The following is a 26444-nucleotide window of genomic DNA, read 5'->3' on the forward strand; positions in this document are numbered from 1 at the left end:
AGCTTTTTAAGAAAGATTCCATCAAAGTTGAGTGTTTGTGTGTGTGCCGGGAGTTTTTGTGGGAATGGAAGAGTAATCAAACATTCAAGAAAGTACAATAAGACATACATCACATATAATGATCTATTCTATTGGACGTTTGAGGTCCATTTAAAAAGCCTCTAACAAACAATACAAAAAGTAAAGTTTGCCATAAAATGTTGCTGAATTAAGACTGATCGCCTTTAAAACTAGGTGACTTCGTAATTTTATAGCTGTCTTGGAAAGCAGGCGACCTGTTGGGACATATCATAAAAAGCAAAGTTAAAACCGCGGAACTCGTAGAACATGACAAAAAGACAAAATAAATAAAAAGAAAATGAACTTTTACTATGTAGAAATATAACGCATTAGAATGAAAGTTACCTTGCATGTTTGGCAGAGTCCATAGTCTGAGCATGCTGTCAGCCAGAATATGTGAATGAAGGTAAAAATGTGGAAGACGGTCGTAAATAGAAGGTAAATTTCAAAAAGTAAGACAAAAATTTATTTTTTCTATGATACTACCGATATGAATACAATCTCAAATAGGCTTAATAATGAAATTGTTAGCTTGAAAGCTATGGTACTTTACTTTTCATCTATTTTCCTTTCATCTGAAGTTCTGAAGATGTTTTTTCTTTAAAAGACACCAAAATAGTAACCAAATTATAACCACCTCATGCCGTTACTTTTTGATTTCGAGAGAGAAAAGTTTCGGATTGAAAACCATTACGATATTTCGATACTGCTAACCCTGGCAGAGGAAAGAGCGACACTACGATATCACAACGCAAAAGGACGATAGCTCGACGTGACAGCACGATAACGCGATGTGACTGCACGACAGCACGATGCAAGAGTACGATAACGTCGCATCGTGTTGTTGTGCTGTCATATTGTGTCATCGTTGTGTCGCCCTCACCTCTGCGGGGGTCGACAGTTCGACATAGCGATGAACCTATCGGAACACTGTAAACCAAAGATATCATTTCGCTGTTCACAGGTTCATCCAATTTTACAACTTAACCAAATTATTGTGAATTCATATTTCAAGTGCATTTATGCTGTGCTTGTGTATTCAACGACCAAATATGACTGAAACGACAGAAAAATGAGCAGCAGTTGCAGCAGCAGCAGCAGCAGTAGCAGCAGTAGTAGTAGTAGTAGTAGAAGTAGTAGTAGTAGTAGTATTAGTAGTAGCAGTAGTAGTAGAAGTTGTAGAAGTAGTAGTAGTAGCAGAAATAGCAGTAGTAGTAGTAATAGCAGTAGTAGTAGAAGTAGTAGTAGTAGTAGTAGTAGAAGTTGTAGAAGTAGTAGTAGTAGCAGAAATAGCAGTAGTAGTAGTAATAGCAGTAGTAGTAGAAATAGTAGTAGTAGTAGTAGTAGTAGTAGTAGTAGTAGCGGTAGTAGTAGAAGTTGTAGAAGTAGTAGTAGTAGTAGTAGTAGTAGTAGTAGTAGTAGCGGTAGTAGTAGAAGTAGTAGTAGTAGTAGTAGTAGTAGTAGTAGTAGTAATAGCAGTAGTAGTAGTAGTAGTAGTAGTAGTAGTAGTAGTAGAAGTAGTAGTAGTAGTAGTAGTAGTAGTAGTAGTAGTAGTAGTAGCGGTAGTAGTAGTAGCAGTAGCAGAAATAGCAGTAGTAGTAGTAATAGCAGTAGTAGTAGAAGTAGTAGTAGTAGTAGTAGTAGTAGTAGTAGAAGTTGTAGAAGTAGTAGTAGTAGCAGAAATAGCAGTAGTAGTAGTAATAGCAGTAGTAGTAGAAGTAGTAGTAGTAGTAGTAGTAGTAGTAGTGGCGGTAGTAGTAGAAGTTGTAGAAGTAGTAGTAGTAGTAGTAGTAGTAGTAGTAGCGGTAGTAGTAGAAGTAGTAGTAGTAGTAGTAGTAGTAGTAGTAGTAGTAGCGGTAGTAGTAGAAGTAGTAGTAGTAGTAGTAGTAGTAGTAGCAGTAGTAGTAGAAGTTGTAGAAGTAGTAGTAGTAGCAGAAATAGCAGTAGTAGTAGTAATAGCAGTAGTAGTAGAAGTAGTAGTAGTAGTAGTAGTAGTAGTAGAAGTTGTAGAAGTAGTAGTAGTAGCAGAAATAGCAGTAGTAGTAGTAATAGCAGTAGTAGTAGAAGTAGTAGTAGTAGTAGTAATAGCAGTAGTAGTAGAAGAAGTAGTAGTAGTAGTAGTAGTAGTAGTAGTAGCGGTAGGAGTTGTGGTAGTGAAAGAAACAGTAGTAAGAGTGTTTGTAGCAGTAGAAGCAGTAGTAGTAAGAGTAGTAGTAGTACTATAAGTAGTAATAGAAATAGTAGTAGGAGAAGAAGAAGTAGTAGTAGTAGTAGTAGTAGTAAAAGAAGCATTAGTAGGAGTAGTAGTAGCAGCAGCAGTAGTAGTAGTAGTAGTAGTAGTAGTAGTAGTAGTGCAGTAGTAGAATACGTAGGAATAGAAGTAGTAGGAGTAGTAGTAGTAGTAGCAAAAGTAGTTGTAGTAGAAGTAGCAGTGGCAGCAACAGCAGCAATAGAATAAGCAGCAGTAGTAGTAGAAGTAGTAATAGAAGAAGGAGTAGCAGCAACATTAGTACCAGAAGCAGCATCGATAGCAACAGCAGCAGTAGTAGTAGTAGTAGTAGTAGATTAAGTAAAAATTTTATCAATGGTATTAGAGCAGTAGTAGCTGTATTAGTAACATGATTGGCAGAAGTTTAATAGCAGTAGTAGTTGTAGTAATTGAAGTAGTACTAGTAGTAGTAGTAAAAGTAGAAAAAGGACTAGGAGTGATAGTAATAAAAGTAGTAATCTTAGTAGCAGTAGGAGTAGTAGAAGTAGTAGCAGTATTAGTACCAGTAGTAGTAGTAGTAGTAGTAGTAGTAGTAGAAGTAGTAGTAGCAGTAGTAGTAGTAGTAGCAGTAGTAGTAGTAGCAGTAGTAGTAGTAGCAGCAGCAGTAATAGTAGTAGTAAAAGTAGAAAAAGAATTAGGAGTGATAGTAATAAAAGTAGTAGTCGTAGTAGCAGCAGTAGTAGTAGTAGAAGTAGCATTAGTAGTAGTAGTAGTAGTAGTAGTAAAAGTAGAAAAAGAACTAGGAATGGATTTAAAGGTTGTAGTAGGCGTAGTAGCAGTAGTATCAGTAATAGTAGTAGTAGTAGTAGTAGTAGTAGTAGTAGTAGTAGTGGAAGTAAATGTAGAAAAAGAACTAGAAATGGTTGTTATAGTAGTTGTAGTCGTAGTTAAGAAGAAGTAGTAGTAAAAGAAGAGAAGTAGTCCCTCTTTGCTTGAAATATTATTATCTGGGCGTTTTGCTATGCCTATGTTTTGTTTAATACAAAAACGGCGTTTAAGCTTCTCTAAAAATGTAGGTGAATGATGAATGTTCCAGCACATTGCTTACGAATGCAGTGCCAACATTGTTTTACTTTGGGCTCAATCAAAATCTCACAAAAACGTATTAATTCTAAACATAATACTCGCAAGTGTTAAGAAAGCATTTAATGTTATCAAAATTACATCATATGCACTTATTCAGGTTTTTGTGTAGTCTGAACAGATGCTATTTGTTATAAGAAGATTCCGTTTTCATACCATCACGATGAATGACTAGATTAACAAGAAAATCTCAAAACAGTTAAAATAAAACATATGGTTCATTCCTCAACAGATATTCTATACAATGCTAAAGTTATAAAACCAGAAATAGCTTCTTACGAAATTAGAAATTCTGTAGGAGGAAAATTGATCCTTTTTAACAGGGTAAATAGGAACTTTTCAATAGGAAACAAATTCGGATCATGTGATCCGTATATGATACAATTAATTTATTTGACGATCCGACTTTGATTTGACCATACATGTTAACATGTACCTATCAGAAACAACATACTGCACTTGCCAATCGGTTAGTTCAATATGTTTTATCGAATGGGCTCTCGTCCAAATATATCACCGTATTGTTCAGAACAATATTACATATATATACTCGTTTTTACTCTCCGTTAACTTACAATGGAGCAGGAAACGCCAACATTTTCCATGTATTTCCTGATTTTCATATCGTTCGTAATTTTAATTGTGTTGTTGCGTTAAATTTTTATTTTATTTACGTCAGTATTGTCAATTCAAAACATTTGTATACAATAATAATAAGACATTCAAAATATTATTAGCTTTGTATTGAGAGATATGCATTCATTCTTAAGCGGAAAAATATTTCGCCGATAAAGTTGCGCAATATTTCCGCGCTGCAGAACTCGCGCATAATTGCTCGATACAAAGCAAATAACCTAAAGATATAAAACAATAAAAAGACCATGATGATCTTTTTATTTTGATCAAACTATTATGTTTGTTAACATAAGTTATTGGTTTGTACTGCATTTCATTTTGTTGTGTTTAACGTAACACCGACATAATTATATGTCATATGGCGACTTTTCCAGTGTTTGATAACGTACGAAGACCCCAGGTGCCCCCGTGCACCTGGGTAGAACACAACCTTCCTAAAACTATCTGAACGGCTTCCTCACATGAAGAATTCTACCAACACAAGCGAAGATTCAATCCTACATTTTTGAGGAGCAAGTGATTTGAAGCCAGTGACCTTGACCATGATCTCGACAACTGTCTCATTATCCTCAACACTAAAGCTATGTGTACCTCCCAGTTCCTTCTTGATACAAATTATTTATGTCTATTTCGGATAATTATTTTCTAAGTGATGTGAATTAATTACTGTTTTGGACATTTAATCATTGATATTTCTTTTATCTTATGTTGCATATTTCTTTTCCTTGTTATACTGCTTTGCCGAGTTTTTTTTTCTTATTTTACAGGGTTCCCAATTACGTGCATTTCATAAGAAAATTTTGTTACTGTAATAAATGTTATTTGTAATGCAAAGCAACTATCTATGTGAATATCAAAGTGTTGTCGTTCGTACGGAACCATAGGGCTAGATGTAAACTTATGATCGGAAGATATTCCAGAGGATGGATCGTTAAGATACATTCGCTGTGTGCTTCTATCATTCCTCGGCATCTTTTATATAGACTACGTTCTTTCAAATACCTTAATGTAAAGTTTCATGATATGCTTCACAAATATTATAATGTCTGCAGTGTAATCTCAAGGCAAGTATAAGGCTCATGCTGATTCACAAATTAAAAGAAAATCAACAGGAAAAACCGGTGATAAAGACAAGGACAAAAAATCAAATAGCAATAGTCAGGTTCCAAGAACGCAGGGACCCCGAAACGAAACTGAGTATATAAGTTTGCGTGAATATATGACATTTACATACAACATAGGCATAAAAAATAATAAGACAACAATGATGCAGCAAACAAAATAAAGGAAGACGGTATGGCACTGCATTGGAACGGTCAGTGGCAAAAATAACACTTGAGAATTAAAAACAGTTAACATCATTCTTAATCCCCATCCACACTGTGTTCTAAAGCCACAGAACAGCAACAATAGTCCACGATAAAAAAAATCCAACAGGAGCAGCCATCAATATATTTTTATATATGCATGTGTATCATTTAAAGACTGTACATAACAATATATAGAAGAAAAGGAGGTCACACCAAACAAAATTAACACATCATGATTCCAGGCTGAAACAATCAATGGCAATAACACTACCTGGGAGTTCAAACCGGTTTATGTTGTGCATCAAACCACTCAAAAGTTATAAAACAGAGTAAATAAAAGCAACAGAGGCAATGATTACAAAAGGCACAATATTTGAAACTCAAAAAAAAAGTAAAATAACCTAACAAATATACGCATGTATGCGATGACATTTCAGAAGGCAGAGAACCAAGAGACACACACATGTTTCAACAGCAAAATGATAGGTAAACTTAAATACTTCAGTTTATTAATGTAACACATACACCTTACAGAAAAAGTTACTAAAGTCAAAGAAATATTTTGGAATATGGACGGTTGAAGGTTCATTATCACTAACAGATTAATGTACTTTCCAAATGTAAACAAAAATTGGGGAATACTCATTTCAAGAAAGCAATATTGTTTTTACAGCAACTAGGCAAATGTAAAGTGTGAGCCTATTTCGTTGTCTTTAATTTTCGCTGACATCTATGTGCGATTTATCAAAAAAAAATATCCGCAATAACGTTTATTAGTCATGCAAAACCGCTATCTGCTTGAACATCAAATTATAGCTGCCGTTTGCATGAAATCATATGTCTTGACGAATTAGAAGATTATATTAGCAGCTGAAACATATCTGTACGTCTATCTGTCCGACATCTCACATATCATAAAGGCTACGTTTTATCAACTATTTTTTTTAGGTATTTACTAAATTAATTCACAAATGTAAGGATGGCCTAAATATGGCTGTAAAATGATCCCAAAGAAAATGCCTACATATCCTTAAATAATCTACATCACAGATAAGAGATTACATGTTTTAGTAACTGTAACATTCTAAAGTTATGCTTACAATGTGGCTGTCACAGTTTTGGTATGAAGATATATATTCTCTAGAGTTCTCCCCATATCCTGTTTGCGGTAATTGACATCTTACTTACTTGTTATAGGTTTGAATATTTGATTTACGTAATTAAAAATAGTATTGAATCCATTATTCTTTTTTATTACCTCCCTTTATGACTCTGGCTGTATATGTTCCTGTGCAATATTGAAGATTGTGTTTTTCTAATCATGTAGTTATGCATATTCGCTATTTTGGACAATTGCTTTATCTGTTAAACCTAACATAAACCTAACATGTTATTGAACTTAAAATACATGTTCTAATGGAAGTTTATATTTTTTGCTTCCTGGTATCTTTAACGTCGTCATATTTATAAATGTTCTGGGTATCTAATAGGATTTTAAGTAAAGAGTTATCCTCTAGAAAAGCTTCACTAACACATCATTAGATATAACTCAAGAAAACGCTATCCTGAAAAACTGCAAATTAACCCGAAAAGATATGTGTAATCTGATGCCAGCTGTTTACAACAGTCTACAAATCTGCAGAACCAAGACAGAATTATAATTATTGGCAAGAGCGACATCATAACCGTCTTGAACTACCTAGTAAGAACAACCTTCTGGATATATGAGAACATGTGCCAAATTATCGCCATGACCCGTATTTAATACAGATTATATTGTAGCATCAATATTTTATATAATAAAAATTGTGAGATTAGAAATCTTGGAGGCCTTAGGCATCACCACCAGAAACAAAGTCACCCACATGCTGATACTCTACGGCAAGATATAGCAGACGGTGCGCTTCGAATAGCAATATCAATGAAAATACAGTCAAATTTAAGAAAATCGCCTTGGAACAGTAAGTTTTGTTTTAAAATAACTAACTACCTGCTTTGCTATGCTCTAGCATTGGTGACGAAAAGTCCGGTTGCATAAAACCAAACGTTCAAAATTTTGAATGTTAAAAAAATGTAATGAAAAGCTGAACATTGATTTCTAAATCCTACAAATTACTAAACAAATGTTTTACGAACGTAAAATTTGCTAAATGTTTTCGTATATTTAAATAAATGAATTTTGATGTAATAGTTTATATGTGATCGCGAATTACGACCAGTCTTGTTTCAGTTTATTAGGTACTTGTCAGGGGAAACACTTTCGTACAATCTGGGACTGAAAACGAAACTTTACAAGGGCACAACATGAGGAATGCAACGCTTAGGTCTCACTTTTGCATTATTATTTTTTTATCTACGAACAAGGTTGGAATAAACAAAATATGTTCCTTTAGACGGTCTCAACATATTAAGGTGAGAAATGAATATATCTACAATGAATATATCAGTCCGTATCTATAAGCAAAATCCAGACAAAAGCACATTCAGCCTAAACGGAACACTTGAGTGTTGGAGGTGTAGAAAATTTTATCAAAATTATATCATCAACACTTACTTAGTTTTTGTATAGTCTAAACAGGTGATGATTTTTATAAGTTACATCGTTTTTATGCGACCAGATAAGATAATTTTGAACAGAATCTTCGAAAGAGGCCTGGAGGTTTGAAAACGGTAAAAAGCATACGGTTCTTTCCTCCTCAAATTTACACGTTGTTCATGTCAACAATATGTATTGTTTAAGACGGACACAGAAGCTTAAAATCTATGAAACAAACCTTACTTAGTTTTAAAATTGTAATGCACATGACATGTTCTTGGTCGAACTGCTTATCCTTCAACAGAACTACTGCAAAGAAATGTGATTGTTTTACAATTGTTATCATGACTAACATTTCTGACATATTATTTAATTTTATTTAATTTGGGTTTTACGGCGCACCAACACAGTATAGGTTATATGCCGCCAAACAGGACTACAAATTTTGGTTTCACATCTCATTTACATCGAAATAAAAACATGATAACATAATAACCACATGGGGCAAAAATTTCTAACATTTCTGACATATTCTGTTTATTGATAAAATTTGATCTTTTGAGAACAAATAACCACTCCATTTAGGACTTACAGATTTGTGACACTTCTCACGAACTCCTTAAACTTTTCATAATTTAACGTTATATTATTGTAATTATTTAAGGTGGTCAGAAGTATTTTTTGAAATTTAAAATATTTAAAATATTTATTTAAGACTGTTATGACACCAAGTGTATTCTTATTTTATTTTAACTCGTTGGGGTTTTTAGTGATGTTTTATTGGAAGTACATATACATTTTAATTTAATATTTTGGTTTACTAGCTAAGTTAATTAAAGTGTTGACTATTGTGATATTTTAACTTGAAATTTAATTGGCGTCTAACTGCATTCTTAATCCATCACCAGGCCCCAGTGTGCAAGACAGTAAAAACAAACGGCAAGCTTCTATCACATGGAACTATGAAATAGCAAAAAGTAGCTTCCGAAACCATGTTAGCATCAACTTCGTATTTTGTTAAGTTCAATGTCACACCGACATAATTATTTACTGTATGACGTCTTCCAGCTTTCTATGTTTGATAAAGACTCAGGGTGTTCCTCCTAGCATTATTACATAAATGGGCGGGTACCTCTTGACGACTTTCTTATATGGAAAAACAGTACACTCCATGCGCATTACGGTGACTTGAAAGTGTTAATGCGGGAAAGTAATTCGAAAACAGCGGTCTAAACCATTTGGCCACAGAGGCCCATTGTTCGCAGTTAAGACAGACACAAAACTAGAGTCACATACCGCGAAGCAGGACACCAGTTTTAATAGATACTATAGTGGAATGATACACGCAAAAAACATTCTTTTTAATCTAATAGAGGAAGGGAAGGAAAGACGGAACGAAACCACATACACATGCAAGACAATATAGCATATTCATCGAGCTGAAAGTAGGGATACATCGTTGGAGCGGCCATTGAGTTCCGAAAAAGCAACTCAGGTTTAAACGCGGGGAAAAGCCGTGCTACACATAACCGAAATACAACTTGACAGGCGAGATTGTACATAAAAAGAACAACATTTACACATAAAATTTAAGCACGCAAAACCATTCTGTACGAATGTTAAAAAAGCCACGATCTTGGTGAAGTCTTCAAGACCTGTGCTACTAGAGACAACATGCTATGGCAAACAAGCAACATTTGTGTCTACTGATCCAACAAGCAAACAGTCGTGTCAAGTGATTGATCAACCTTTGAAAATATGCATGCTTATTAGAACATATCTTTTCTATCTGATTTAACATTGCAACACAGCAAATCTTTCTTGCGTTATTATCATTTGCCAAGCTGTATTTATAACAAACAATTTATACCTTTTATATATTTTTTTTTATCTAAATCAAAGGCTTTTCGAAAATGCTCTTTCATATTATTTGATATAATTTCTCCGGAAGATGTAAATCTTGAAGAAGCATAAATCATCAGGCTGAGAAAAATATCCTACAGTATCATCCGGTATGCTGGTTTGAAATATTTAAGTGGTGTAAAACTGCATGTTCTCCGTTGTCCATAGTCCATTTCCAATTTTCCAGTTGCCTCCAGGGGCAACTGGGCTACTACTATTACTACGTCTGCTGCTATTAATACTATTTGTACAACTGCTACTATTACTACTACTACTGCTGGTGTTGTTGCTGCTGTTTCTGCTAATACTAATGGTACTGTCACTGCTACTATCACTCTATGTCATTATTATCATCATCATCATTATTTACGTCGAAAATAGCGGTTTTCACACGATTTCAGAAGACATAGAACAGAACAGAACAAAACAGAATCTTTATTAACTTGTACAACATGTACATCGTTAAATAACATATACATACAGTATATAAACAAATACATACAATTGGTCACGACTTGAACAGATAAAAAAACACACACACACACACACACACACACACACACACACACACAATATTAATATTTAGAGGATGAACTGGTTACTGCAATAATATATTACATTTGAATTAACAAATTTCTACGATTGAAAGAAAGTTTAATGAATTTACTTAGCTTGACAAGAGTATTTCTATCGCTGCACTTAAACAATTAATAAGCTTATACATACTTAGTCTATTATAAAAAATATCGTTTAATATAAATGCGTCTGAGATCATCAAAGCATGGACATTTACAAAGAAAATGTAGTTCATCGTCTATATCATTTAAATTGCAGTACATACAAAGACGTTCATTTCTAGGTATTCTATTTGCTCCATATCTGCCTGTTTGAATTCTTAATGAATATGATGACACTCGTAGACGAACAAGACAATTCCTAAGATCAGAAGGTAGTTGATCAAGATAGTTTTCATAACCAAACGTGTCCTTAAAATGATCATATAAACGAAGTACAGAGCTAGAAGACTTACTATTACACCATTCTTGTAGAAAACAATCGATCAATCTTTGTTTAAAATTGTCTAAAAATAAAGTTTTAGTCACAAGCGATGGATTTTCAAATATAAAGTTAATTCCATAATCACATAACAACTTTTTAACACTTGACACCCAATTTTTCTTTCCATTTAGACAATCTTCATATGACATATTATAAACAGTTTTCAAAATTATATTATCTGTTTTAATTACTTTAAACCAGTATTTTATTATACGTAGATATTTTGATATGTAACGGGGGTATCGCCCTAATTCTCCATATCCTGCTGCATTTGATGTACTCATTTTGACATTAAGAATTTTCTTTAAAAATTTTAGGTGTATTCTTTCGATTTCTTTCGATTTACCAAAGCCCCATATCTCAGTTGAATAACTTAGTATGGATCCAACAAAGGAATCAAATAACTGGCACAGTATTATAGGTTTCATTTTAAATTTTCTACAATTTATTACTAAAACATTTAATGCTTTTAATGCTTTACCGGCCAACTGCTGTTGATTTAATGCAAAACTACCAGTATAATTAAAAACTGTACCGAGATTGTTAAAATCATTAACTACTTCTAATCGGTTTCCGTTATATGTAAAAACTTCATTTCAAGCAGACCACCTCGTTTCCGAAACACCATAGCTTTAGTTTTATGTGCATTAACCTCTAGACTCCAAGTTTTACAATAAGTACACAGCAATTCTAGACTTGTATTTATTTCTTCAGGAGACTTGCCAAGAATAACCATGTCGTCAGCAAATAACAGTAAAATAATTATAATATCATCAAAAGAAAGACCCGAGTTTATGTCATTTTGGATAAATAATTCTAAATCTTCAACAAACAAAGAAAAAAGCACCGGTGATATTACCTCCCCTTGTCGTAATCCTACTGCGTATTCAAAAAAGTCAGAGTATGTATTACATGATCGAACACATGATTTAACCTTTTCATACATATCTTTTATTATTCTCAATATTTTACCATCAATACCAAGCTTATATACTTTAGGCCACAGTGTATTTCTATAAATACAGTCATACGCCATTTTTAGATCCACAAAAACACAGTATAGTCTTTTATTCTCATTCAGATATTTTTGTACTAGATTCAAAAGTATAAAAAGAGCATCAACTGTAGACCGACCTTTCCTGAAACCAAACTGTGCATCAGAAATAGTATTATTTTGATCACAAAAATCCACAATTCGTTTATTTAAGACAGATGTGAAGAGTTTAGACATACAACTTACTAGAGTTATCCCCCTGTAATCTTTAACGTTTCCTTTATCCCCCTTCTTATGTAAAGGAACTATTACACCCTCTGTCCATTTTTCTGGGAAAAATCCACTACTTAAAATTCCATTAAAAATATCGCATATATGCGAAGATAAAATATCCATTGATTCCATAAAATATTCATTGAGTAAAAAATCATTACCGCAAGATTTGTCTCTGTAGCTTGGCACATACACTTTCTTACGACATTGGGCCTGTTGATAAGTGACGTTGACAGTGGGAATTTCGTTAATCGATTTATGCGCGTCATTTATAAGATGACGAGGCATTTGGCTACCTTAAAAGAGTCAAAGTTACTCCGGCCGTTTCTAGCTGCGCTTGATTTAATTTCATTTTGCAGTTGATTGCTCTTTGCATTTATAATGTCTAATGAACACATTCTGCTATAACGTCAAGTAAAGGCGGACCATTCTAGAGATGACAACGCTCGAAAAGCTACGATTTATACCTTACGTCAAGTTGATATATGAGATACGTGCATTTTACCCTTTCAATAGCCATCGTTTCAGAGACAGTTTGTAACTTTGGATCAATGTAACCAATTTGAAAAACAATGATCTAAACATACCGTGTTGATGACAAATTATAATTTTTATTGTTACACTTTTTATGACGCAAAATGTTTTATTAAATCATCGTAAATGTAGATATGCATGTAAATGATGATACAAACGTCATTTTCTGTTTCAGTTTGCAATGACACATAATTACTTTACATGTACAGTTAATTATTTAAACTACAGAAGAGAGTGCTGATCACGTGATATGACTTCGATTCATCAACATGTTTTATATAATTAGCGAAATTCTAAAACTTGCTTATATATATCCCACCAAAGATAACAAACCACTATCAGAGCAGTTTTTGTTTTATATTAAGCTTTTGTTAATACAGCGCTGCAATTAATTGCTAAAGATAATTTATCTCTTTTCCTGATCTGTTTGATATGTATGCAAGTGCAGCGTATTATGACATTTTATTTCTTCATTACACAAATTATCTTTCTGTTTAAGTATATGAAAATATCTCACAGTAAATGCTTTTGTGTTTAAACATATTTTATTTCTTAATGCAAACACTAGGATACCAAGTAATTATGTCAACAGCTGTGAGTTTTGCATGTAAGTAAACTTTTCCACTTTGATACTAATAAGTTTGTAGATATACAAGACAGAGAGGTCAACTCCAATTACAATTAATCTACATTTAGTTAAGTCATTTTATGACATTGTTTTATAAAAGAATTGTTTCAAAATGATAAGTTCTCTTTCTCTCACATACTTGCGATTTCTTTACTTCAAAAATAAAAAATAAAGCCAGAAAACATGAAAAAAACCTTTTATACCAGGTATAATATGGAAAACTATCCCATCAATAATAGAATTACCCAGCCTAGACCACAGAGCTTTGTTGAGTTATTGAGCTATATGTTGAAATACATACTGACCATAGCTGACCACAGATTTCTGCAAAAAGTAGCATATACCGTCTGCAATGAAATACTATTATGAGGGGAAATAATATAAGACATATAAAATTCCGCACGCCATGCATGATAATATGATATAGACCAATTGGTTCCAAAACTTATGCCTTTGAGTATTCCATAAAGATTGTTGTGTCTACTGTAATCTTCCACCAAGTAGTAAGCTTATGTTTATATTGCAGAGGAAGTAGTACGATTTGTATACCTAAATGCCTGCTATTAAATACCGAATGAACTAATGAATTGCGTGTCTTTGATTGGTACGGTCTTACGACATAACAGCAGGAAAATGGCGCTCAAGAAAATCAAGATGGACGTAAGTACAATGTTAATTTTGTTTGAAAGTTCTCGCCCCGCTCAGCTCAGTAGGTGGAACGTCAGTCTACGGATCACGGGGTCGTGAGTTCGAACACCGGGCGGTGCGTATGTTCTCTGTGACTATTTGATAAACGGCATTGTGTCTGAAATCATTAGTCCTCCACCGCTGATTCATGTTGAGGGAACAGGTTTGTACTGGTACAGAATCCAGGAACACTGGTTAGGTGAACTGCCCGCCGTTACATGACTGAAATACTGTTGAAAAACGGCGTTAAACCCAAAACAAAAAATCTCGCCGCTTTTTTGTCAGTCTATTGTCATCCTTTGCACCTGCTAAATATGTTAGGTGAAACGTAAAACAATGTTATATGAACCAGGGCGCTAGACTATTTTGAGATCGAGATTACTTTTGTTTCCACACAAGGAAGAAAAATATTCTGACACTTGCTATTCGAATATTGCAGAAATCTATTATAGATGAGAAACGAAAGTTAATTTATACAGATTCATAGAATATTTCTCAATTTTCAATTACTTATCCTGCACGTGATGTACCCTGAAATTAGAGACGCTCGCTGCAGTTTCGTCATTTTTTCGCAATATTTGATATTGATGAAATGATCTGTATCACAAGATTAAAATACTAGGTAACCAGCACTGTTTCAGTTTTAGTTGTCCTCGGATATGGTGCTATATTGATTTTTTTTCAAAATTTCCATACTCCTACCATGTATTTTAGAAAAGTACAATAACTAGTACATGTATTTATTTGAAATCTTTAAGCATTTTTATAAAAAAAAACAATATTTCTAGTGAAATCATACTCAAAGAATCAAAAATAAATAGTTGTTCAGCAGACCGATGTTTATTTTTTCATACTTTTGTCAATCTTAAGTTGGCTTTTAGGCTGGTGAAATCGTTCGCTAAACCAATATAACCTCAAATCGAAAAGTTACAAAGATCAGCCAACTGCTGAGACTGCCAACACAATCATTTCATGCACAATTCAAATAGTTCCGTCATGGTTATCAATTTTGCTTTGGTTTTGTTTAAACATTGTTGAACTTATTTATTTCAATTAACCTACTTTTGAACCATTTTATAGTCATGCTTTCTTTTAAAAGGAAAAATATTTGAAAGTAAAAACAGATGTTTACAAGGCGCTGCTAATTACATATTCAAACTCACTACGAGATTCTTTATTAGGTTGGCGTGAGGTCTCATGCGAGACTAGAAGTCTAAATTCTTCCACTGAAGACTGGTGATAAGAAAGAGTTACATAAAACATGTATATACTTGTAGTCTTATCACCTAAAGGCAGCTCACCTCGATACCATGAGTTTAGTGAGGTATTTCCCCTATCCTGCTATACTTAGTCGGTTTTTCGAAAACGTAACGCCAAGAAAGAAGTTACGTGTACTGTCAGCACCTACACATATGAAAACTTCTGATATACGCATATATTTATTAAACGTCTGAAGTTTTTTATATAGGCTGAATAATGACAAATTAACAATTCGCTGTAACTATTCATTTTGCCTGTTACTGCAAGTTGATTCACGCACAATTTCGTTATAATCAGAGTCTAAGTTTTATTAATAATTAATGGTCGATTCGCAAAATATTCTCTTTTAAACGTTCTGAGCTGAAACTTGTAGAAATCTGTAATGGAAATAAAGTTGCTTTTAATCTTATGCTAAGAACAGGTTTCCAAATAAGAGTTATCATAATCACCTGGTTATAAATAACAACTTTCAATATTACACTTGCATTATAGTGTAATATACATACTGGGAGGTAATCACAAACAATGAATCAACTAATATTTTCTGCTATGTAAATAAATATTTAAACCTTTGACATTTTATATCGGAAACAAAATTTAATTGGAAATAAATATTTTATGTTCGTAATACATATTAATCATGCATTTCTTAATAACGAGACTGCCCCTTTTTCATATGAACATAAAGTATGCCTATTTTTGGTAAAATCTATTTTTTCTATAATTGTTTTCTAATATATTTGCCAATGGCTCGAATATTGATCAACATAGAAGAAAATATCATTGAACCCATTGTTTATGATTACCTCCCTTTAAGGCTCTAACTATATATATAACGTCATGCATAAAATTAAAACAAGTGAAGTTAAAACCATATAATTATGTTTAAAATTTATCTGGATAAAATTCTTTTTATGTTTGTATCATACAATTAAACTTTTTGTGGCACTTTAATAACAGGTGACCAATTATGACTACAAATGATATTTTTAGTTCTTATCTAAGTAGTCAACTATCGCAAACATTTGGTCTAATTTGTCCTAAAATCCGGAGCAATAATGGCAACGTTCCTTTTTGGAATATTACTAATTTCATTTTTAGGCTACACAAGATGTGAAAACTGTGTGTCTGAAAGTAGGTTTAATGAACTGGAGGAAATTATCCGTGTGAAGTTTCAGGAATTACAAAATGAAAATTATGAACTGAAAGAAAAATTGCTGGCTCTTGAAACGAAACTAGAATATTATGAACGTCATAGGAAAGAAACTCCTGTTGATAAAGATATTGGAGATGAAACTGACACTCCTGAAGATGAGGGTGTTACTAACATCCGCAACAGAATCAACGGAGGCATTGAGTCTAAAACCATTCCCGGTAAACTAAAACGTAAGTCACATAATACTTTATAACTATCAGTCTTCAAGAAAAACGTCGACTTTCTTAACATAGAACATAATACATGTATTGGTTAACTTGCATAAGTTTAACACATTCTGGCAGCTACTATTTAGCTTGTCTTCACACTTGTTGAGTGTAGTTGGCCTGTCATAAACGCGTGCAAATGCAAAATCTTTTCTTCTTTTTTTTTTTTTTTTTTGAGTCCTGTTCCAAATCGTTCTATATGTTAAATACCATTGCTACTTTGGACGTTTTTCTACAGCCTCCGCAGTTATATTTTATAATAACTGTTTATTCATATATTTCTGATATAATAGTTTATGGATTAAGGCATTTCCGTCATGTGGAATTGATAAAAAGTTTTATGGTTTTCAATGCGATTTTAAAAAAAATGGAAGTTTGGGCATTGATAAGCAAGATGTTAATATTATCATTAGTAGAAAGGAGATATGACAGAAGCATTACAAGCAATAGAAAACACACCCTGCTTACGATATTTGTTAGGTACTATATTTGTGTTCAAAGCTTATGATAAAGCGGCCAACTTATACAACAATTTCACCAGCTCTTCGCGTGCTATATGTAAGGCACCAGTACACGGGACTCTTATACCATGTAAGCAATTTTAGTAGGAGATGGCGCTTGAACTCAGGACCTCTGGTTTCGTAGTCAGAAAGTGTTTAATGTGCCTGTTGATCACTGAGTCCCCTCTTCTTGAATTCAAAGCAGTTCATTCTCTGTTATATAAGGATAGTAGTCACTTTCCGTAAAAATCTAAAGGCGAAAACAATTCTGATCATTGCGCAATTACTCCAACACTTTTAATTTGATGTATCTGTAGTTATTTTTGTACACTTAATTCAGATAAGTCCAATTTTGTTTACAAGAATATATCAGGTGCGTACCATAAACATATTTGTGAATGTAGCTTAAAAGAGCACAATGAAATGTTTAATTACCTAGTAACATAAAATTGACAAGTCATTATTCTTGTTGGACTGGTTTTAACTTCAACTAATTGACAGCGTTACTGAGTCTCATCGTGTTTGATAGGCTTGTTGCTTTGCAGGGTTTTGATTTACCTGAAAACGTGCTCATATTTCATTAAACTACACAAATCAGTAATTCTTATTCGTTGGTTTAATCACCTATCAATTCTAGAGGGGACAGGAAAGACCTATATCAAAACTCATTTTGAAGCGTACATATAAATTACTGCCATCTTTCAGAATAAAACACTGATGTTACTTTTTAACTTATTAGATACAAATAGAAATATTTCAGTTTTAAGGGCGTAATTAAAAATACAAAAAAAAACTGCTTCTCTGCCTCCAAAGCTGTGTACAGGTGACGGTGACGTAACAACTGCTAATCCGTGAGTTAACTATCAGCCCAATTTCGCTAAAGGTCAAGTTCGAACATCCCCATAATTAATTCAAGATTGTAAATACCTGAATGATACCAAAATAATAGTCTTTATCTGTTGAACTGTTAACACTTGCCACGGCTTTCTTCTAAACAAAAAAGAGTATGTTACTGTATGTATACCAAAGACGTAAAAATGGTACTAGTAGCTTCCTCGCTTGCCGCTCAGCATCAAGAGGGTTGTGCTGGAACTGGTCAGCTCGGTGTCAGTATAATGTGACTGGGTGGGGTTTCATGTCACGTGTCTACGGCGTGATATTCCAGTGAGGCAGCACTATAAAGTTGGACAGTGTGCTCACTGCTACAGGTAGACACCGTCGTTTATAACACTGAAAAATTGATGAAAAAGACGTTAAATCCGAACACACACACACACACACACACTATTTGAACTTGTTTGCGAATTTAACTAATGAAAATGATTGTATTTAGGGTACTGAAGGATTCACGAATGAGGTAATCTGAAAGAAGAATCTTATTATTTAAGTTATGACCGTCAGGATAACGCCGGATTAAAACATATCCATTTGAGAATGAAATTTGCTGTTCAAGAATGAAGGACAAGCGAGCTTGTCTGCCTATGCCAAAATGCATCTAACTTTGATACAATATGTATATGTATATATGTATCTGTTATAATTTTGCGCTTAAACACTGGTTTTGTTGCAGGACAAGTGTCAACAAACGTCGCATTTTACGCCTACCTGAGCGGGAAGCGCTGCTATGGAAACCATGAAACCTTCATTTATGACGTTGTGGTAAATACAACTGTATCAAACTTAATCCGTATTTAATAGAGATTGAACTATTATCATTCAAAAATAAAAAGACTTGAAATTGATTTCTAAGTTCTTCAAATAACCAAAAACGATATAGTAATAAGTTATATCTATGAAAGTTTTGTTCATATCATTAACTGAAGTTATAATGTTGTGACCACAAAGAAAGACAACTCTTGCCAGTGAAATCTATAAGTTTACTTCCCTTGAGTGGGAAATGAAAAGGGTTTCAGACACATTTTATAATGAAGACAATTAAAATGTTATCATATGTGTCTGATTTACTCATAAATGACTGTTTCAGATGTTTTGTCAAAAAAGCTTTTAGCAAGCCGATAATCACTGAGTTTTGCATTTATCAGAATGTCACATTTACGAGGATCGTTCAATAAGTAAATGACTCTGTGTGTGTAGTTCCGTAACCAGTGGTTATTTTAAAATGTGGTTTTGGCACATTATAGAGCAATTTATTGGATACAAAAGGCCATAAGAATAATTAAAATCGGAAGATTCCAGTAAAAATATAATCTTTTGAGTGAGGTGTACTCTGGTATACTGGACCATTTTTAATATGCCTAAACTATGTAATATGCAGTTCCTTGATTCTGCTATTCAACAACTAGAACTGTAGTTCAATTTTCAGTCTAGACAGTTAAAACAAATCATTATCTTTACATAAACATTTGAAAACTAAAATGAAAAATGATAACAGTATTAAATGGAGTATGTATAGTTCTACTAGAAAATGATAAGTTTATTTTTGAATGCAATTTTAGCACATTATAAAGCAATTTTTTAGGATCAAATTGCTTTATAATGTGCTGAAAACTGCATTCAAAAATAAACACTGGTTACGGAACTACACACAGAGTACCATTGTTTATTGAACGCACTCGTATGAGCAGGTGTTGTAATACCTGACAGGTAGGATTAGTAAAGGTGAAATAATTTTGTCTGTATTTCTAGTGATATTATTAAACAGCAATGATTCCATACAATGATACATATAGTACTTGAGATCAATCAGTGACAAAAAGAAAAATCCTACCTAGCATTTATTTACAGACCTGTATGAAACAAGTTAAAATGTTCAGTGAAGTATCTGCATGGTTAAAAACTTAGTGAAAAATCATTTTATTGTTTCATGGCAAATACTAAAGAGTTTATATATATATCATAGAAACAAGAAATGAAATATTTTACAGTTATAATTATAAGTGACTTTAGACCAGAGGAATGAGAGAATTATAATTTCGACGACTTATTTCCATCTTAGACAAAATCTCATAATAAAATAACATTGAAAACTGGATCTGAAGTGTATTTTATCAATGGAGTATAAACCCCCACACCCGAACTATATATATATACTGGGCGTCATTGAAAAGGTACCACTTAATATATACCTCTTTACTCATTTATACAATATTGTCGTCACTTTTTCATGGCCTGTGCGCGGTCTATTAGTCTTAGACCCTGACTGATCATATCTGCTAACCCATTTCATGACTGTCAGGTGAGAACAGCACATAAGACGTGCAATTTTACGACATGAAAGTTCGACGTCAACCATGCCAATGGCCTGATGGCGTGGATCGTGCCTTAAACGTGGCATTCTTAGCAAAGATATTCTGTTGTTTTTTAACGTATTCCTTTTAGTCTGTCGACTAACTTTCAAGTGCGATGCATGATTCGCGATAGAATTTTCGTACATTTCGACATTGCTGGAAAAAGTCATTTTGCACGAGCAGCCCGTGCCTCAAATGGAGTTAATCGAATTTGACAAATCGTTACACCAAAGACGTCTCAGTTGCGTCAAAAATGTAGTGGTGTTGTACTTTTAACACAGTCAGATGCGATTTTTAAAATATAAGGGCCATAAGGGTGGTAACTTTTCAGTGACGCTGAGTATATATATATATATATATATATATAAGCATATAGATAATATGACTTAATATTAGCTTAGAAAGAATTTTTTTATTTGTTAAACTTAAAAAAAATTCTAATGTCATACAGTATGCATGTAATTGACAAAATTTTGCATTGAGATAAGTTCTTTCCGCAATATTCCAGTTATAATTGGGGATTACATACTTTTCAATGACTCGATAGGTAGGCGGCTGCTATACATGGAACTTAGATAAAAAGAAAAATTTCAGAAAATATTAAACTACATGATTTTAAATTATCAAATCAAGACTTAAGTATTATACTCAGTCTTAAATGTTATATATAAGCAACCAACATTAATTTTTAATTGTTTTTCGTGATTTAAAATCTTTACAATGAACAAATCCCCATCAAACTTGCAAGCGACTTGCAGTATGCATACTTACCATTTGTACATAGTTCTTGGTAAAAAAGTCAACGTGAAAAAAATGAAGACTTTGACCTCTGCAATTGCTTCTGCTATCGCCTTTTTTTTATATGGAATAAGAAATATAAATTCAAAATACTTCAATTAAATTTGTACCTAGTAGAATAAGATTGTAGCGAGCAGAGTAAAACACTGTCTCTTATTGTGATATATTCCAGGAAACTAACGTTGGTAATGGTTATAATTCTCGGGACGGGATATTTGACGTTCCTGTGACAGGTGTGTACGTCTTTACTGTAACCCTGGTGCAATATCCCAACGAGAACATTCAAGCAGAGGTCATCGTTGATGGTGTAGTGAAGGGTTTCATTTTTGTAGATTATCAACAAAATCACGAAATCGATCAAGCAAGCACCTCCATTGTCGTTCATGTCAACGCCGGGAATCATGTCTTCATCCGACGCGGGACAAACAGCGCGTGTTACGTCGCCAGTGAAACGAACTATGCAAGAACTACTTTCGGGGGATGGCTTTTGTTCTAAGTCTCCTATAAAGGTGGTTCTGTATGTTTATATAAAAACGTTACTATAGTATAAGATTTGACTAAACGATTTTGTTTCGAACAATTAACCAATAAAAAGATAAGATCGTAACTCTTGAAATTTTTTTTCATTGCTTTGATTCAAATCTCTTTGTAATTCAAACGTTCGATAATCAAAGCAGTGAAGTATTAAAGGGGCGATTTTCTTGTCGGTATGAGGAAAATATTATGTGTGAACCCCGCTAACAACCGGATTGTAAATGATTATGATCTAGTTCTGTTCCTTCACTTCTACGATGGTTAGGAAAATTGACGGACCCGTAATAGTGTACTTCCTTTTTGAAAAGTATTCAATTCCTACCATAAACCTACTTTAATTTTTCAGGAGGGCGTAGGTTCAAGCCCCACTAGGACAAAACTTTATTCATTATATTTCTTTTCTTCTTGCATGCCGGACAGGATTTTCCGTGCTTTTCCGGTGCTAGAAAAGATGGCTTACGTGCTATGATTTATGAATGAATGCGTATATTCATACGCTACTATAACAAAATAGCACCTAAAAGAAAAACCTTCGTTTTTTTATGTCTTCTACAAATTGAAGAATAAGGCATGCAAGAAAAAGAATCTATCACTAGTAGAAGGTACGCATGGTACTATCTGGTAACTGTTATACGGTAACTCGACTGAGCCTCGTTACCGCCTAAACAAGATATTGCCATCCGCATCTTCATCAAGTTAAAGATTCTTATAATTAAGTAAAATAAACTGGTTGTTTTAAACTTATTATTGATTTGTTGTACAAAACCGGAAGTTTTTCATTTCAGTAGTCATTTCTTGCTTTTTAAAGTGAATAAACCTCTGAAGAGTGAAGGTTTAGACACCTTTGAAAATACTGAGTTACATGTGGTAAAATTTTCGTTGCATTCTTTAGTTTACATATAGTGGAAGAAATGTCGGTAGGTTTTACTTCTGCCCTATAATTATTTTTGAATGCAGAGAGCAAGGCCATGATTTTTCAGCGTTGGAGGATTATTTCTTTCCGATTAAATCCTTTTGCTTGAGGCTCCTAAGAAAAACTGTTATCGACAGTTTTATTTTGTGAATTATAATTGTTGCGCAATACTTTGAGATTTCTTTTATCAAATTTTTTCAATCGTTTTGCGCAGTGGTTATCACTTTGAAATTTGTCTTTGTTTGAGCTTGAGGAAATACAATAAATAATACAAAATAGAACACACACACACGTTACGATGGGAATTCCACGCAGCTCTTACCTCGCCTAGAACATGGAAGAATTTATTTTGAAACGTATTCTTCCCTTTTACATTATTCATATTTTGTGCTAATTATTTATTGTATCATTTGCAAAAATCAAACCTAGCAAAAGTAATACTTTTAATTAAACATATAATTAATAATGCGCAGTATAATTCATATCGACATGTGTTATGAATGACACTGTGTTTGGTGAGCTATTTATAGACCGAGGTCATAAGCTATAACGAAGTGGTCGCTGGAATCCCGTTTCCATTTAAACAACATAAACATTATCTAAGTGTTTCGATAAAATTTTAATTCGATGTGTTGTATATTTTTGTTAAATACGTCTTACATTTCGCATGATTTATTTGCTTTATCCGTTTGTGTATTATGTCATTGAATTTTACCTTACAAATGACGAAAAAATTTCCATATTCATAGGGGAGGAGGGTGGGGGCGAATCAATTTACCGTCATTATGTAATATTTTCTCATGTTATCTGAAAGGATAACAGAGAGCTGCATGGCATACTCATTTACAGAATCGAGGAAATTACAGTATTCTATGTATTTTGGCCAGCTATACATATTTATATGCCATACATTATATTATTACTGTTCTGCGGAAATGTTAGGACTATTTCGGGGGCGATTGATTACTGTTGCGTGTAGGCATATGGTATTAAGAGAATCTGAACCGTATTGTTTACTCTGGGGCTAATCGTCCCAAAAAAAGCTCCTTGAGTAAGTTCTTTTAAAGGGAATTTATGTGAAAATTCATAAAAACTATTTTGTGTACATTTTGGCGTACGAATAAAATCTAAATTGTACATTATAATGGATTTTCTCAAAGGTGGACATTTACCTTGCCAAATAAAATGTTTACGTCTGCGTGTTTATGTTTAAAATTTTGCCCGTGATTAAAACGAACCGACATTTTCAGGCTAATTTTATTATATTATTTAGAAATATGTCAGTCATTTTATTCAGTCTTTAGAAAGATAATAACTTTGCCGGTTCTATCAATTAATACACGAATTGCCTGCCGGATCATGCCTTGAAATTATATGTATCCGGATCAATCACGTGGCGCCATGTCTTCCGACTTATCAAGAACGGTTTAACACCAAATAGGAAGTGACTACATATATACTTAGTATTGCATGTGAATCAGTCCAAAATGCAGTTCAACGTTGCTGACGAAATCTAAAATAATGAATTTAGCTTTATTCATTGAATAATTGCTAAACGGCAGCTTTCATAGGAGCATTTTCATAGGGTAATGTTGTTGTTTTTTTTTCAGTGCAGAAAATTTTTCTTTAATGAAATAAAACTTCTGAATTTTTTTTTTTACTTTTAGTTAGAAGACAGGTTATACTTAATGGCGATATAGGGTTTTCATAATCATTGAAATGCTCTTTCAATAAACTATCAACATCAATAACTAACTGAATGAATACAATATCTTTGGAACATACATATAAGAAAATCAAATACTATGATACCGCGTTGTGCATTTGAGCGTAAATGTACTTTTAATATTTGACTAATCCAGGTACATTTGTAAAAGGGTGCTTTAGTTTACGGAATACCTGTTTTATACATAAAAGGTTACCAATCAATCTGATGTACTAAAGCTGTCTCCTAAGGTCAGTAGGTTTGAGTGAACGCCGAACACAAAGTATATGGTCTAGGTGTGGGCTGGAATCCCGGAAACGTAAGTTTTTTGTATTTTTTTGTAACTGCATTGTATTTTCACGAGATAAACTTGGTCAACTGTATCAAGCATTCTAAGAAGGAAGAGCAGATAAACTGGTCGACTGACATTTCGCGTGATTAGATTCCGGAGCCAGTGGTTATTAGCGTTGATGATTCAACAGACGACTCAGAAACCGACACTGCCAGCAAAACCGAGAATGAAAGCTTGTTTGTAAATTTAATGATATCTTTTTATGAAATGAAATGGATTTTGAGATAAAAGATACCTAGAAGAAAATGAAGGGGAAAATTTGAAGAAAATATGATTCATAATATTCAAACAGTAAATATTAAAATTAAGACAATAGTTTTTGATACGTAATAATTAGATTATAATTCATAATACAATAAAACATTCATCTTGGGTTCGAACCTTCACGTAATGTGCAATCCATATATGTGCGGCAAACACACTTACCAATACACAGTGCAGTCTTGGTTTGCAACTCAGCTAATTTGTTACATTATATAAGGTCAACGTATATTTATAGTATTGTATTTATCTAGCTGAATGGGATTCTGGGCTGTACCTTAATAAGTTGGCAAGGTATCCCAAAAGTTGGGCAAATGCCACGCGTATAACACCTGTTTTTGTTTTCATTTCACTGTGCACAAGTTACTAACCTACTGATTTGTACTTAAAATAATGATGTCTGCTGCAACTGTGTGAAACATTTATTGTCTTATCCGTTTAATAAATTCAGAATGCAGATCATGTCCATATTTGTTAATATAGGTAATAGCGGAAAGGAAACAATCTTCAGAAAAAAAATCTTCATGTTTTCCCCGAGTTCAAGTGGCATTTTCATGTTCTATGTAGATCAAATGGTGCTCGTTGAAGGCTGGCAAACTCGTTTGCTAGGCTATTATAACCGGAAATCGAAAAGTTACAAAGATCAGCCAACTACTGATACTGACAACACAATCATTTCATGCGCAATTCAATTAGTTCCGTCATGGTTATCAGTTTTACCACGGATTTGATTAAAGATTATTAAACTTATCTATTTCAATTAATCTATTTTTAATGATTTTTAGTCATGCTTTCTTTGAAAGGAAAAAAATATTTGAAATAAAAGCAGATGTTTACAAAGCGTTGCTTATTACATATTCAAACTTGCTACGAGTATTTTTCTTAGTTTGGCGTGACATCACTCTGCTTGTTCATTCACTTTTGTATTGACTGTAACAATATGCAAGACCCGATATTTCACATAATGGATAGTTTAAGGCTTTTCTCTGACTTTAAACATGGTCATCACGAAAAAGTCAAGATTGTCGTGATATTGTATAATTTCTCTAATATTGTCCTCTTCAAGGCAAATACAATTTACTAGTTTGTGTCTCTATACTTAACTAAAAAAAAGGTTAAACGGAGAAAAAATTAAATTACATTTAAGGATTTATTGCAATTAAAAGATTTTTAAGCACTTATGATATTTAACGCTGATTCATGGAAATAGATTTCATTTTGTTATATTCGCATGTTTTGAAACACATTTACAAAACTGAAATTTAACTTGGTCTTATGATATGTGCATGAATAGTTGTCCATGTTTTTGTTCGTGCTGAATTTGCAGTTTTTTTATTCAAAGATCGGTGCAGGTGAAGACATTCTAAATATATATTTTTCAAATATTATTCAGCATTTTTAATAAAACACATGCAAATAAAATTCCATTTTTACCATAGGCTCAAGGTGAACTTTTGTAACCGCTTCATGTCCATCGTCT

At 33.2% G+C, this 26444-nt stretch overlaps 2 protein-coding genes across 2 annotated transcripts; both read left to right on the top strand.

Moving 5' to 3' along the window:
- Positions 1 to 1357: 1357 nt before the first annotated feature.
- Positions 1358 to 2035, top strand: LOC128556093 (uncharacterized protein DDB_G0271670-like; the record flags this gene model as incomplete). Its single annotated transcript, XM_053539994.1, has 1 exon — positions 1358 to 2035. A coding segment is annotated over one exon (678 nt), but the record flags the coding sequence as incomplete, so codon positions are not given.
- Positions 2036 to 16249: 14214 nt separating this feature from the next.
- Positions 16250 to 21797, top strand: LOC123553358 (complement C1q-like protein 4). The gene is made up of 3 exons (XM_045343094.2): positions 16250 to 16617; positions 18724 to 18812; positions 21372 to 21797. Exons 1-3 carry the CDS (start codon positions 16290 to 16292, stop codon positions 21693 to 21695), a joined length of 741 nt encoding a protein of 246 aa, XP_045199029.2. The 5' UTR covers positions 16250 to 16289; the 3' UTR covers positions 21696 to 21797.
- The last annotated feature ends 4647 nt before the right edge of the window (positions 21798 to 26444 follow it).

Source organism: Mercenaria mercenaria, chromosome 4 (assembly GCF_021730395.1).
Source record: "Mercenaria mercenaria strain notata chromosome 4, MADL_Memer_1, whole genome shotgun sequence".
Lineage (NCBI taxonomy): Eukaryota > Metazoa > Mollusca > Bivalvia > Venerida > Veneridae > Mercenaria > Mercenaria mercenaria.

What these genes read in the sequence shown, in the direction of transcription:
- LOC123553358 (XM_045343094.2), top strand. Translation starts at nt 16,290, where the DNA reads ATGGCAACGTTCCTTTTTGGAATATTACTAATTTCATTTTTAGGCTAC. An exon ending in CATTCCCGGTAAACTAAAAC is followed by an intron (nt 16,618 to 18,723) that starts GTAAGTCACATA and finishes GTTTTGTTGCAG; the next exon opens with GACAAGTGTCAACAAACGTC. An exon ending in CCTTCATTTATGACGTTGTG is followed by an intron (nt 18,813 to 21,371) that starts GTAAATACAACT and finishes GATATATTCCAG; the next exon opens with GAAACTAACGTTGGTAATGG.